At 40.9% G+C, this 15,011-nt stretch overlaps 1 protein-coding gene across 5 annotated transcripts; it reads left to right on the forward strand.

The window, feature by feature from the left end:
* Positions 1 to 93: 93 nt before the first annotated feature.
* LOC109896767 (troponin T, cardiac muscle-like) lies at positions 94 to 13,424 on the forward strand. Of its 5 annotated transcripts, none has more exons than XM_031831920.1 (18): positions 94 to 183; positions 2,449 to 2,484; positions 2,615 to 2,622; positions 4,016 to 4,042; positions 4,353 to 4,373; positions 5,270 to 5,302; positions 5,580 to 5,597; positions 6,571 to 6,588; positions 6,949 to 6,966; positions 7,409 to 7,427; positions 7,539 to 7,602; positions 7,823 to 7,939; positions 9,686 to 9,763; positions 9,870 to 9,983; positions 10,114 to 10,226; positions 10,526 to 10,616; positions 11,697 to 11,734; positions 13,214 to 13,424. In XM_031831920.1, the coding sequence occupies exons 2-18, from the start codon at positions 2,465 to 2,467 to the stop codon at positions 13,251 to 13,253; spliced, it is 837 nt and encodes a 278-aa protein (XP_031687780.1). In that variant the 5' UTR covers positions 94 to 183; positions 2,449 to 2,464; the 3' UTR covers positions 13,254 to 13,424. The 5 variants fall into 5 exon arrangements, with proteins under 5 accessions (XP_031687780.1, XP_031687783.1, XP_031687779.1 ...); XM_031831919.1 differs by lacking the exon at positions 11,697 to 11,734 and adding an exon at positions 11,344 to 11,384 and having other exon boundaries at positions 95 to 183; positions 13,214 to 13,423; XM_031831923.1 differs by lacking the exon at positions 6,571 to 6,588.
* The last annotated feature ends 1,587 nt before the right edge of the window (positions 13,425 to 15,011 follow it).

A 15,011-nucleotide genomic window follows, 5' to 3' on the forward strand; every position in this document is an offset into this window, starting at 1 on the left:
ATATATATCAGGCTTCCTTTATCTCTAACAATAGACTTCACTGCCCTAACCAATCAGATATAAGAGGTGGTCACATGGGTGGCAGGGCTGCATTATGTGAGCATTAGAGTCTCATTGAAGTTGTCTGTTTCTGGATCTGAAAGAATAAGACAGGTCCATTTCTCTTTCCTGTGTGGTTTGGAGGTAAGGCTGTTGACTGTGACCCCTGACTTGACTGTAACAATGACACTTTGCTGGGATGCATGCGTGAATGAATGCCTGCTCTGGGGCTAGACTGCTGTTTTGTAACCCATGTCAATCTGGGCACGTGGAATAAATGTTTTTTGTGCAAGAAGGACCATATCATATTTTTGTTGCATTAAGAAATGCTGAACTAATACATTTCAGACAATGCCAGAGAGAAACGTTTATGGATTCTGTTTCTTTGCGTCTGTTTGATTTGCTTCTCATGGCCCAGACTGGACCGAGACAGACAGTCAGTGGGCACTAAGCTAGTCTTCTGTAGGGGGAACTGGGTGTTAGCATGCTTTGGGCTTTGACTTAATGCTGGTTAATGCTGAAAGCGGCACCCGCAACATTCCTGCCACTGTCAAACCATTTTATTCCAGCACTCAAGCCAGGGCCCAATGCTGACCGCACACATTAAAGCAAAACACATTTAATTCCACAGGGAAACAAGTCTCATTGCCTGTGAATTCTTGGTGGATTTCAGTTAATACGTTTTCAGACACAGCTCTTTAAACAGATGGTGTATATTCTACTTCACATCTCTCTTAGCTGGAGTTCTCTGTTGTAGCTATTTGGAGGTCGGACTGGGACACTATGTCCTCAACTGAGTTGAAGTCTGGTGTTGAAGAAATTCACTCTAGGCTAGTTACTTCCGTCCAAATGTATGTTATGTATAGGTGTGTGTCCCAAATACACTTCACTTGTAATGAACTGGCATGTAAGGTCAGAGGATGGGCATAGGGAAGGAGGGATGGGTGAGGTGAGGAGTAATGGTTTTCTAATCCAGCCCTCTAGGTTTGCTTCAGTTTTACCTTCATGGCAAATATGGTCAATGTTAAGATTGACTCCCATCTCCTCTGATAGATAGTTTCATAATGGGATCATTTTTGGAATGTAACGCATGTTGCTAAAAGCTGTGGAGTTGATGGGTGCTATATGTACAGCTCTAGAGGGCCAACCCGTTGTCCAAAATAGCTGGCCTTGACTGGCATGTTATTCATTGATTTACTGTGTGTGTGTGTGTGTGTGTGTGTGTGTGTGTGTGTGTGTGTGTGTGTGTGTGTGTGTGTGTGTGTGTGTGTGTGTGTGTGTGTGTGTACAAGCATGTAGGCGCTCAATAAGCTCAGCCAACTTCATTGTCTGGAATAGCACCTAACACCTGCTGATGAACTGTGGTTTATTATTGTTAAAAATAACCCCTCTGTATATCAACGGAGTGACTCTAGTTTTATGATCTGACGATTTATCTTTCAACGGAAAGTTGTCATCTCAAATGATTCATCCACACGATAGCATTCTTACATTTGTTAGTTAAATATAGAACTATATAACCTCATGAATCTGTTCCTGTCTGTAAAGTAATGATAACCTTCAGGTTGTCCATAAAATGCCCCGTATCTGGTATGACAAGGCCATCAGCTTGAAATAATACGTTGGAGTTTAATTAATGCCAGTACATATTTGGGAGATATGTGCCATTCCTTAGCACCTGTGCAAAGTGTTCACCTGCTATTTCTGTGTAAACACATTTATAATACACTGATTTACGATTGCGATGGCAGGGCAGTGGTTGTAAAAATAAAATAAAGTTTAATTTACTGTTATCTGTTTGTCTTAAACTGGAAATCTATAAATAAAGTATTGGAAAGAAACAGTGCCTTTTAGTGCCTGGTGCAAAGAATGCTTAAATGTGGCCCTCAAAGTGTCCGTTGCTGTCCCAGTCCCAGTGTAATGGTTAGTGTGTTATCCAGACATCAGGTTATCCTGCCCATAGAGAAGAGAGGAGAAGCCCTCCATGCCAAGAGGAAATGGCTGAGGATTAGTCTTGGAGCTGTTTCGAGCTGAGGGCCTCAGGGCAGCCAGTCCCAGTGGTGAAAGAACACCACATACAGACACTCAACTCAAACACATCAGATATTACTGTGCTGTGTATCTCTATGTGCCGCAGATGAAAACGTCACTAGGCCTGAGTGCATTTAGAATGGTCCCTATTCCTTATCTAGTGCACTAGAGCCCTGGTTAAAAGTAGTGCACTATATCAGGAGAAGGGTGCCATTTTAGACACAGCTTTGTGTGGGTAGAAAAGATTCAAAGGTTTCAATCTTTATTTAGTATTTTTGCCATCCATCCATGCCCCAGTCATTTCACCACTATATTCCTTCTCCTCGTGCTTATTTGTGTGAAACAGAAAACATCAGTACTCTTGTCTCTCATGTCCAGGTAATCCAATCTAAACATGGCAGATGAAGAAAATGAGTAAGTGTGGTATATTTATCTTTGTCGTCTCAGAAACTATAGCCTACACTACAGAGTATTTAGTTATGACATTTTTTTCTTTTTTCTTCCAACAAAATGTCTCATGTTTTTTTGTTTGTTTTCTTTTCAGGGAGGAAGGTACAGTAAGACTTTGAGAATTGATTATTACTTTTTGGCTAAACGAAAAATGCTTCAAGCCCACTTTAAGCTGAGTACAAAACATTAGGAACATCTGCTCTTTCCATTTCATAGGCTGACCATGTGAATCTAGGTGATGTCACCTGTTAAATCCTCTTCAATCAGTGAAGATGAAGGGGAGGAGACAGGTTAAAGAAGGATTTTTAAGCCTTGGGACAATTGAGACATATATTGTGTGTGTGCCATTCAGAGGGTGAATGAGCAAGACAAAAGATTTAAGTGCCAGGCGCATTGGTTTGTGTGTGTCAAGAAATGCAATACTGCTGGGTTTTTCACGCTCAACAGTTTCCCATGTGTATCAAAAATGGTCCACCACCCAAATGACATCCAGCCAACTTAACACAACTGTGGGAAGCATTGGAGTTGACATGGGCCAGCATCTCTGTGGAATGCTTTCGACACCTTGTAGAGTCCATGCCCTAACGAATTGAGGCTGTTCTGAGAGCAAAAGGGGGTGCAACTCGATATTAGGAAGGTGTTCCTAATGTTTTGTACACTCAATTGCACATATATCGCTAAGATTGACTATATTAGCTATATTGTAAATTTATTGCTGAGCTGACTTAACCTGTGTCTGCGCAGTGGCAGAAACCCCCACAGCTTTGTATGGCTTCGTACGTTACTTAGACGTTGTTGGATTGAGTGCATGATAGATATACTGTAGCAAAAATAACTGTAACAAAAATGATTCATTCTTTTTTTTAACGCATGCTTCGTGTACCTGATCAAAATATACGTTAAACTAGATATATTTTTTACGTGAAATTTCAAATGCTATGTCTACATTTGTCTCTCAAGATAAACATTTTGGAACGTGCATATCATTTGTATACTGGTTTCCTACCCTTCTGTCTTTGTGGTATATGCTTACATGGATATCCAATGTGTATGAGACTTATACCCTTTTCATGTGTCCTACTCCATATTCCATCCAATAGCTAAACACATGTTACACCATGCACTCTCCATTCCATAAACAGAATGTGTTGTTCACTCTAGAATGGTTTTCAATGTTCTGACAATGGTTGCATGAAATGTTTGTATGTACTGTACGGAAATGATACTGAATCAGATTCAAACAATTTGATCCAATCTGATCATTATGTATGAACATTTGTTTCATACCAGTTTGATGGTGTAATAAACAGTTTGCCTTGATCTTATCGTAGAAGTGGCCCTGACTACAGGTCTAGGATCAGATCACCATACACCAATTCTGAACCATAATCATTATTATCCTTAAACAATATCTGAAACTAGGTCAGTGGTTAGGGCTTCTACCAACTCATTGCCTTGTATGGAACCACTAATTCATCTTCTGTTCACTCATCAGTCGAGGTTGAAGTCCCGGCAGAGGAAGGTAAAGCGTCCCATGTGCTGTGAACTGCATGTATACAGATCCATAAATATAATAGTATTATCAATATATGCATATTGTACAGCTAGAGATTCAGTTTTCTTCAGTGTTGAAATATTCTATATTCCTATGTCATACATACTAGTTTCATAGAATGCACTGTAACATTTTGCCTCTAGTCACTGGTACCTTAATTTCAGATGGCATACAGTATTCCTATAGTTAATGCTGCATTAATGATTTTGGCTGTATTAATTATGAACAAAACAATGTGCTTTAAGCCTTATTCATATGTCTGATGTCCTTACAATAGATGCTGCTCCTGCAGAGGAAGGTAATACTTTTCAATGCGTCATATGTACAGATTCTGCATGCTAATATACATGTAATGTACCCCACATACAAGTTATATACTGTACAACAAATAAAAGATGTGGTATGAGCACAGTGTTTTTGTAGTCAATGAAGTTGAAAGCAATTGTCCCGCAGATATTCTGTAATGTATAACGTACATAATATCTCTCCTCACGGAGCTGCAAAATAATATTTGCTTCATAATCAGATCAAAGGCTGTATTGCTCTCTGCCTTAGTATAACAGTGGCTGACACTAAACAATCATATGCTTTTAGCTATAACAGAACCTGCCCCAGAACCTGTAGAAGGTACATTTTTACCTTGGCTATTATTATTATTATTATTAGCTTAGTACCAAAAAAAGTAATCATCCTTATCAAAGTGATAGTTAAGCGATGTGTCTACTGTAGGTCTAAATGTGTAAAATAGCTGAACTATCCCTTTTTAAGTTATTTGCTTCACTCGTTGCAAATTCACTAATCAACGATATGACTTTACAACAGAACCTGCCCCTGCAGTTGTAGGTAAACCGTGTCATGGCTTGATATGCTTCTTGTTCTTGCACATGATTATTATTAGCGAATAATAACAATTGATCCACTTACTAATCCTTCGCTACCGTTACGGTAGAGCCCACACCAGACGTAGAACCAGGTAATGCTTTCTTGCTTTTAACATTAAATGTCATTGCTGCATATTAAGATGTACCCTAACTACAGTATCAATATTAGACTTAAGTGTTCAGAGTAAAAGTATACCGGTGTTATTATTTTACCAACAGTAGTTTGGCGTTATGTCGTGGAACATGTTTGTTTTGGTGCTGTCTTCTTTGCTTCAAGCTTTTCTCGCATACTAACATTGTATCTTCACCATAGAGCCAGAACCAGAGCCAGAGCCAGACGTAGAAGGTAAAGACCTGTTTTTGCTTTACCATGGTCTGTAGTTTCTAGTATAGATGTGCATTTGTGCTAATAGTACGCATTCCTTAATGCCAGTGAAGTAATCGAAGACACATGAGCAATCGGCATTGTATTAATGCAACATACAGTACATACTTATTTTCACAACACTGACTTACTGAGTTATTTTTTATTATTATATCAATTATAAAATGTATTATTTTTCTTTACCTCATATTTTTTACACTTAACTGATCCACTCCTCATTCTCTTATCCTTACAAAAGAGCCCACTGCAGTAGAAGGTAATTTTGATCTTTTACCTCGACATTACAACGTTTTCCCCTGCATGGTTTATACCTTCTATCTGCAGTAGTAATTTAATGTTTTAACTAGGCACGACAACAGCTTGCAGCTAATCTGGCCCACAGGTGCTGTCAAAGCCGCAGCTAAATATTTTTGCACATTCATTTTCATAATTATATGCTTCCTGCTTTATTGATTCATTCATGTGTCCTTGCAACAGAGCCCCCCACCTGTTGTAGAAGGTAAAGCTTTTTTTGGGCTTCATCTTACAAATACGTACAGTGCATCATCTCATATTCTATTATTCGCTTCATGCTTTCCTATCTTTGCTAATCAGTCCGATGATGCTTTTATAACAGAGCCGCCCCCCCCCCGCAGTAGTAGAAAGTAAAGCTTTTCTTGGCTTCGAATTCACTTAGTTTGAGCTGCATTTGATATCCCAGATGCATGTATGTTATAAGCTTTATTATAAACTGGGTGGTTCGAGCCCTGAATGCTGATTGGCTGACAGCCATGGTATATGAGATGTATACCATGTGTATGACAAAACATGTTTTTTTTTTATTACTGCTCTAATTAAGTTGGGAACCAGTTTATAATAGCAATAAGGCACCTCGGGTGTTTGTGGTATATTGCCAATATACCACGGCTAAGGCCTGTGTCCAGGCACTCCGCGCTGCGTTGTGCATAAGAACAGTCCTTAGCCGTGGTATATTGGCCATATACCACACCCCCTCGGGCCTTATTGCTTATATAGCACACCTTTCACTGGTACCATTTGTGCCACTTTAGCATACCCAGCTAACAAACGTATCATACTGATTAACCCCCATTACTGACTAATGTGTACTGATTCAATATCAATAGACCTTTAACAGCATGCGCTTTACAACGTCATATTCTCACACTTCACTGATCCACATTTCAGTCTTATCGACTACTAAACAAATCGTTCTCATGTCCCTCACATAGAAACGCCTGCAGAAGAAGGTACCTGTTATACGTTGTTTTTGTCTTGTACAGAATGCATGAAGTGTACTCCCATAACTCTAGACTGTGACGGTCTGCTGTGAATGTTCTTTTGTATTCCTTAGTATCTAATACGTTGTGTTTCATACCATTGACGCTGCCTGTCAGAACATTGAGCCATCACTATGTGATAATGCATTGGTTTTGGTTGCATAATACACACTTTCATACAGTAAGGTTTCATTAGATAAGGCCTATCCCTGAAATATCCTGCAGTAATAATCCAATGTGTTACCATAGTGTTCTGTACATGGATGAGTCTTGTGTTGAAAGCTCTGTGTGTAATCATCCCTTCTTTTGCTGTATGTTTTTCACCAATAGCCAGTGGAGAGACTCAAGGTGAGTGTTGTCTAGTTCTTTGTAACTTATAGTTCTAGATCCATTCTTGTTCTCTGTAACTAGTTCTAGGTCTATTCTTGTTCTCTGTAGCCAGTTTAAGGTGTAGTTGTCAAGTTCTCTGTATGCATTTTGTATAGAATTTCAGAAAATCACTCTTAGAGTCGTGTGTCTCAGTCTAAAATAAGTGATTATTTTATTATTTTTGCTATAAACAACAGACCATACTGAAGGCACAATTCACAACTGTTGAAACATTTCCAAAGCCATTTATGTTTTAAAAAACACTTCAAACCTTTGGATTCTTCTCAATTTGTTTAAGAGATATTTAAATACATTTTGATTTTTACTAATCAGATTTAGAAAAAAAATCTATATTGAATTTGATCACTTCTTATTTCTACTTTGAAATAAATAAAATAGCCTTTTCTGTTGTGACTTACAGATTCCAAAGCCAAACCAAAGTAAGTGTTTGATTCTACTTCGGCCAACAACTTTCTTGTGGTTTGCCGTGTCACTGAATCAAAGTAATTAAACTGAGAGTATTTGATGGAATCATCTCTGATGTTTTTCAGAAGTTTTATGCCAAATGTTGCCCCTCCAAAGCTACCAGAGGGAGATGGTAAAGTCGATTTTGACGTGAGTGATGCAATCCTACCAGCTAGATTACCTGAATATAGCAATAAGAGTGCCAACACACTATTCACTCTGTGTGTGTGTGTGTGTGTGTGTGTGTGTGTGTGTGTGTGTGTGTGTGTGTGTGTGTGTGTGTGTGTGTGTGTGTGTGTGTGTGTGTGTGTGTGTGTGCGTGTGCGTGCGTGTGTGTGTGTGTGTGTGCGTGTGCGTGTTTGTTTTACAGGACCTGCATAGGAAGCGTCAAGAGAAGGACATGGCTGAGCTGACCTCTCTGATTGAGTCTCACTTTGTCCAGAGGAAGAAAGATGAAGATGAGCTCATCAGTCTCGTCAACAGGATCGTAAGTCCTCTACTGGTAGCACTGCTGGAGCTCAAACACACACTGCTGGAACACTACATGGGCATGTTTAAAAATATATATGTATTATTATTTATTTACCTTTATTTAACCAGGTAGGCAAGTTGAGAACAAGATCTCATTTACAATTGCGACCTGGCCAAGATAAAGCAAAGCAGTTCGACACATACAACAACACAGAGTTACACATGGAGTAAAACAAACATACAGTCAATAATACAGTAGAAACAAGTCTATATACGATGTGAGCAAATTAGGTGAGATAAGGGAGGTAAAGGCAAAAAAAGGCCATGGTGGCGAAGTAAATACAATATAGCAAGTAAAACACTGGAATGGTAGATTTGCAGTGGAAGAATGTGCAAAGTAGAAATAAAAATAATGGGATACAAAGGAGCAAAATAAATAAATAAAATAAATAAATAAATACAGTAGGGAAAGAGGTAGTTGTTTGGGCTAAATTATAGGTGGGCTATGTACAGGTGTAGTAATCTGAGCTGCTCTGACAGCTGGTGCTTAAAGCTAGTGAAGGAGATAAGTGTTTCCAGTTTCAGAGATTTTTGTAGTTCGTTCCAGTCATTGGCAGTAGAGAACTGGTAGGAGAGGCGGCCAAAGAAAGAATTGGTTTTGGGGGTGACCAGAGAGATATACCTGCTGGAGCGCGTGCTACAGGTGGGTGATGCTATGCTGACCAGCGAGCTTAGATAAGGGGGGACTGACTTTACCTAGCAGGGTCTTGTAGATGACATGGAGCCAGTGGGTTTGGCGACGAGTATGAAGCGAGGGCCAGCCAACGAGAGCGTACAGGTCGCAATGGTGGGTAGTATATGGGGCTTTGGTGACAAAACGGATGGCACTGTGAGACTGCATCCAATTTGTTGAGTAGGGTATTGGAGGCTATTTTATAAATGACATCGCTGAAGTCGAGGATTGGTAGGATGGTCAGTTTTACAAGGGTATGTTTGGCAGCATGAGTGAAGGATGCTTTGTTGCGAAATAGGAAGCCAATTCTAGATTTAACTTTGGATTGGAGATGTTTGATGTGGGTCTGGAAGGAGAGTTTACAGTCTAACCAGACACCTAGGTATTTGTAGTTGTCCACGTATTCTAAGTCAGAGCCGTCCAGAGTAGTGATGTTGGACAGGCGGGCAGGTGCAGGCAGCGATCGGTTGAAGAGCATGCATTTAGTTTTACTTGTATTGGAGGCCACGGAAGGAGAGTTGTATGGCATTGAAGCTTGCCTGGGGGGTTGTTAACACGGTGTCCAAAGAAGGGCCAGATGGATACAGAATGGTGTCGTCTGCATAGAGGTGGATCAGAGAATTACCAGCAGCAAGAGCGACATCATTGATGTAATACAGAGAAGAGAGTCGGTGTTGGTGAACATTCTGGTTGGCTCCCATAGCTTAAGCCCGGGCTCAGTGTGCCACTATAGTCTTGAGGTACACAGATGAATCAGGTTGGATACCTTATCTGTCACGGACTGTAACTGTGTGTGTGTGTGTGTGTGTGTGTGTGTGTGTGTGTGTGTGTGTGTGTGTGTGTGTGTGTGTGTGTGTGTGTGTGTGTGTGTGGGTGTGTGTGTGTGTGTGTGTGTGTGTGTGTGTGTGTGTGTGTGTGTGTGTGTGTGTGTGTGTGTGTGTGTGTGTGTGTGTGTGTGTGTGTGTGTGTGTGTGTGTGTGTGTGTGTGTGTGTGTGTGTGTGTGCATGTGCGTGTGTGTGTGTGTGCAGGAGAAGCGTCGTACCGAGAGGGCAGAGCAGCAGAGGATTCGTGCTGAGCAAGAGAAAGAGAGGCAGGCCCGTCTAGCCGTGAGTCTCTCGTTGTGTAATGTTTCAATTGAGATGTCAAGGCCAACTGCGGCCCAAGTTGTTTTCTCCTCTTCTTTAACCTTCTGTTGCTCACTCCCCGACACAGGAAGAGAAAGAGAGGAGGGAGCAAGATGAACAGCGTAGGAAGCACGATGATGACGCTAAGAAGAAGAAGGCCCTCACTACCATGACTCACACGTACGGTGGCATCCAACAGAAGGTTAGCGCTAGCTCCACACGCACTCGCTCTCTCTCATGATTACAACATTTGCATCAGAGTTGCTTCCCCCTCGTGGTTATCTTGACACTTGCATGCCCTCTCGCTGTGCTGCGGTGATGTCCATCCACAGCAAGAGGGCAAGAAGGGAGCCAAGAAGCAGACTGAGAGAGAAAAGAAGAAGAAGATTCTGGCTGACAGAAGGAAGGCTCTGATCATCGACCATCTCAACGAGGACAAACTCAAGTATGATATATTTAATTACCCCGAAATACTCACAGGTCTTTGACTGAGTCCCAAATGGCACCCGGGCTCTGGTCAAAAGTTATGCACTTTTAAGGGAATAGGGTATCATTTCAGACACACACTGAAAGCTCTATTTCATTGTTGAAAGTATCTATTGTACAAGGTTTATACATCGAAGAAAACATGAAATGCAGATGAATACACATAGTTGCTTAGAAAGTCTGCTGTGAAGGAGAGACCAAAAGTAGAACCTCATGCGCTGACTGAACGCTGGCGTCCCATTGGTTGTCGTCCTGCAGGGAGAAGGCCAATGAGCTGTGGCAGTGGATGATGGAGCTGGAGGCGGAGAAGTTCGACCTCAGCGAGAAACTGAAGAAGCAGAAATACGACGTAAGTGTTCTCACTCCGGTCCAAGCTATGGTGACAAAAACCCGTGGCTGTACTGTGCATGGTGGTCCACAGGGTAAAAACAAGATCACTGGTCGTGCCTATGACATGACAGTATAATACGGTGATGACTACAAGACTGTGACGTTTTACTTCAAATGGGTCTGGGTCTTTTTCATGTGTCCTGACCTCCATATCATCTCCTCTGTCATCCAATGACTGCATACCACAAGGGGCTGGCGAGGGGAGGACGGCTCATAATAAATGACGGGAGTGAATTGAGGAAAAATGTACTTACTTCAACTGTGATCGGGTTGTCTCACCTATCTCAAAATGAATGCACTGACTGTCTACGTCTCTCTGGATAAGAGGGTCTGCTAAGTGACTAAAATGTTCATGTAAAAGGAATGGTATCAAACACATGGAAACCACGTGTTTGATACCATTCCATTTATTCCATTCCAGCCATTCCTATGTGCCCGTCCTCCCCAATTAAGGGGCCACCAGCCGCCTGCGCTCTCTACCAAAGCATTACATGTGTCCCTTTACATGCTGTGAATGCAGTCTATTTCACAGAGAGTAACTTACACTCTTGAAATACAAAGCCGTTTAAACATATACATGCATATCATGCCACATCCCCTATTCTGAAACTGGTGGTGTTAATCCTACTGCCCAAGAGGACACCCTACGAGGGGCGCAGCTGTCTAAAACTCTGACTTGCTTCCAGATGAATGTTCTCCAGACCCGAATCAATGAGCAGCAGAAGTTGTGAGTAATGGGCTGTGGGGGCGTCAACCTCACTGTTGTGTAGTCCGCTGTCAGTCGTTGTTGTCAGAGTGAGCGTTTTTTATTTTACACTCGGGGCTCAGGGAAGCTCAACCGGGCGACCGGGTCAGGTCAGGTGGTGGACCACAGGTGAATGCTTTCAACCAAAGGTGAACCACACACTCCACACACTCAGACAGGTGGCGGTGCAGCCAGGCCGTGGCTCCAAACTGCAGGATCCCAGGTTTCCCTACAGATTTCAGTCAGTGTGTTGTCTCAGTGCTTAGGCAGCCTCCACTGTGTGTCCCTTCACAGATCAATCAGCTTCTGGCCCGTGTCCAGGACCACCAGAGGTAAGTACCCAGAGCCACACTGGTCAGTTTCTTCTCTATTTAAAAGAGCCTGGGGGGCCTAAACCAACCAACAAATGATAATTAATGCTACTCATTAAAAGAAAACATTAAATAAAGTTTTGGAATACTATCAAGACATTTGCAGTTGGGAACATTCAATGGAGTGTGTCTCAAAAGTCTAAAGTGGCTTCCTCTCTTCGTCTCCTCCCATTAATCAGTATTGATCTGAAGACACAGGGTATGTGAAAGCAACCTTTCCTGCTTTTTTCTCATCAGTGCAGATGAAGGAACGGAGACAAGAAGAAGGAGCTAGTTTAGACTATTGAGATACACCCATTGACTGTTCACTGTCTTAACCCCAAGGCCTTTTAAAGTCACATGATCCTGCTTGAAGAGAACTAGCTCGGAGCATATGATCCAACCTGGGAGAAAACATTAGGATCGTAGTGCTGCATCCTAATTTGACCAGTCTTTAGAGTGGCTCCTTCCATTCCATCCATCCCTCTCCATTCATCTAGAATAGATCCAAATAGTCTGGGAAGATCGTGATCCTAATCAACAGCCTACTATTGGCCCAAGAACATTGTGTCATCATCAAAACTGGCAGTAGATTATAGTCTTTGTAGGCTAAGGAACTTAGTTAAATCATATGTATTGCAGTTCATACATTACATACTGTAATGCCTCCAAAAAATGACCTCTGGAAAAAAGGGTTGACTCCTGGCCACTATTTTCTGATGGTAAGTTGAATTTTACATACAGGTATTAGCTGGCTATAGCTTTATAACTCATCTGTCAGGCTTGAGGAATGATAGATTGATAGCCTATAATAAATTATACATTTAAATGGTGCATTACAGGTGAAATTCTAACTTCCAATTCAGTCAAATGTTCACTTAGTCATGCATTGATGTCAATGGGAAACTAAGAGAAAATGAGAGTTAGGATTTGGCCCTAAGAGAACATCACGGTAAGACCGCTGAAGATAGGACACGATCGCCATGTCATTCATTCATCCTCGTCCTTCACTAACCCTCGGTCCTGTGTGTGAAAGTTCTGTCTTCCCTTTCATCCTGTGATGCATGCCAACTCTCACAGAACTGTCTCTGTTTCCATTCCCAACCCCTCCTCCATCCCACACTCCCCTTCTTTCATACATCAATCTCTAACTATCTCTAACTCATTCTTTCAAAACTACTCTTCCTCTCTGGTGCTGAAAATGTTTCGGATAGATTTGTTGAAGATGTTCCTGGTAGAACCTTTGAATATACATGTACTCGATATTTAAAATATTTTGTTGGTCATATGTATTCACTCACATTAGTATAATAATCGCTTGAGGAGCTTATCGTTTTCAGCTCTTAGTATACCTACGTGTATTGTTCCCAAGTATACCAATATAATAGCGCCACCCACTGGTCAGATAGAAAGAGTGACAGAGGTGTTTGACTGGTCTGTCTACGCTGTGTGGTTTCACAGTGCCAAAGGCAGAGGCAAGGCCAAGGCGGTCAGGAGGTAATGAGACCTGGCAGGATGAAGTCTTCTGGACTGAGACGCCAGACGATAACGGAGGATTGTTTTGTTGTTCTTCTTGTTATCAGTGTACATGTAAATTACTATGGAAATGTGCTGTTATCACGGTCACTGTTTGCATGACGCTAGAAACAATAAAGAGATGTTTGCTTTTGATTCCGTGTCTGGTTTGATTTTAATGAAAAATCTGAAAAGTTTTAATGAAAAGTCTTGAGGCTGAAAAAATGTACAAGACATACCCATTTGAAAATGCACGGACGACTGTTGTAAGTCGCTTTGGATAAAAGCGTCTGCCAATTGGCATATATTATTATTACATAATGTACAATACTGTGGCTCCAGTAGTGCTAAAGCTTTCGTCTCATTTCCCTGAGGTCGTGAATTCAAATCTAGCTTGCTTCTCGCCCTCCAGTTCTGGCTCATAACTCATAACGTAAAGCGTTTTGAGCATCTGGAAAAAGCGTTATATAAATCCAATCAATTATTATTATTAGACAAAGCAACAAGTTATTGAAATAAATGTATTTATTAACCACACGTAAATACCACTGTACAACATAACACATAATATTACCTGCACAGTGCAATCCCTTACAGGAAAACCACATGATTTCGCTGGTAGAAAATCACGATGTCACATAAGAAATTTCACTTGACATCGTGTTTTTGGAACAGTACACATGTGAAAACAAAAATGAGTTATGATACACACATCGCTTTTAACGTAGTGTATTCAACTTAGATATTTGACACACATGATTACATTGTATATGTTTATTTATACAGTAATTATTATTGTGTCCTTACCTGGGATTTGAACAGCATTTTGATCTTCCTGCTACTCCACCATGTCTGTGTCAATATCTGATTTCACCCTGTATTCCTACACTTTGGGACTTAAAAGTCAATCTCAGCTTTGTTCAAAAACACACTCAAGAAAAACGATTATATTTATCATAGTGATTCAGGAGTAATATTAAAGCAGAATAATATACCCCACCAACATTAGATATCTATACAGAAAACCCTCAAATGGTCTGAAATACGTCAATCAATGATGTGAAAATACTCTGATTAACTGATAACTAAAATAACAGTGCACATGGCACTCTTTTGCTAAGTGCAAAATGAATATATAAGTAATGAATTTACAGTGGGGCAAAAAAGTATTTAGTCAGCCACCAATTGTGCAAGTTCTCCCACTTAAAAAGATGAGAGAGGCCTGTGATTTTCATCATAGGTACACTTCAACTATGACAGACAAAATTAGAAAAAGAAATCCAGAGAATCACATTGTAAGATTTTGAATGAATTTATTTGCAAATTGTGGTGGAAAATATCTTTGCCATCACGTGCACTTATGTTAGCATTTGTTAAGACTGGATAACCAACAGCGCACAAGCTTAGTGTTTATGAACAGAACACAACAGACCACATTAACTGGGACGACATTCCTTCTCATGGGAGACCAAAAAGAGCTAGTTGAAAGCCACGCCTGCAATATTCTGACAGGCTGCAGTTACAGTATGCTGCCAATCAGCAAGTGATGTTGTCAACAGAAGATTCAGTGAAGACACAATAGGTTACTAGCATGTAATGCTAGTGGCAGCAAGTTGCCTGTAGGTTACTGACAATGTTTTGCCAGTTAGTTATTGTGAATCTTACAATAACATACTGACAAATGGTTTTCAGTTAAGAAATGACAAATTCACAGCAACAAGCTGCCATCAACTTACTGGAAAAT

This window comes from Oncorhynchus kisutch, linkage group LG9 (assembly GCF_002021735.2).
Source record: "Oncorhynchus kisutch isolate 150728-3 linkage group LG9, Okis_V2, whole genome shotgun sequence".
NCBI classification, from domain to species: Eukaryota; Metazoa; Chordata; class Actinopteri; order Salmoniformes; family Salmonidae; genus Oncorhynchus; species Oncorhynchus kisutch.

Excerpts from the sequence above, each read along its gene's own strand:
- LOC109896767 (XM_031831919.1), top strand. The coding sequence starts at position 2,465 with ATGGCAGATGAAGAAAATGA. Across the intron at positions 4,043-4,352 it reads TGAAGTCCCGGCAGAGGAAG|ATGCTGCTCCTGCAGAGGAA; the intron begins GTAAAGCGTCCC and ends TCCTTACAATAG. Across the intron at positions 10,617-11,343 it reads TGAAGAAGCAGAAATACGAC|ATGAATGTTCTCCAGACCCG; the intron begins GTAAGTGTTCTC and ends ACTTGCTTCCAG.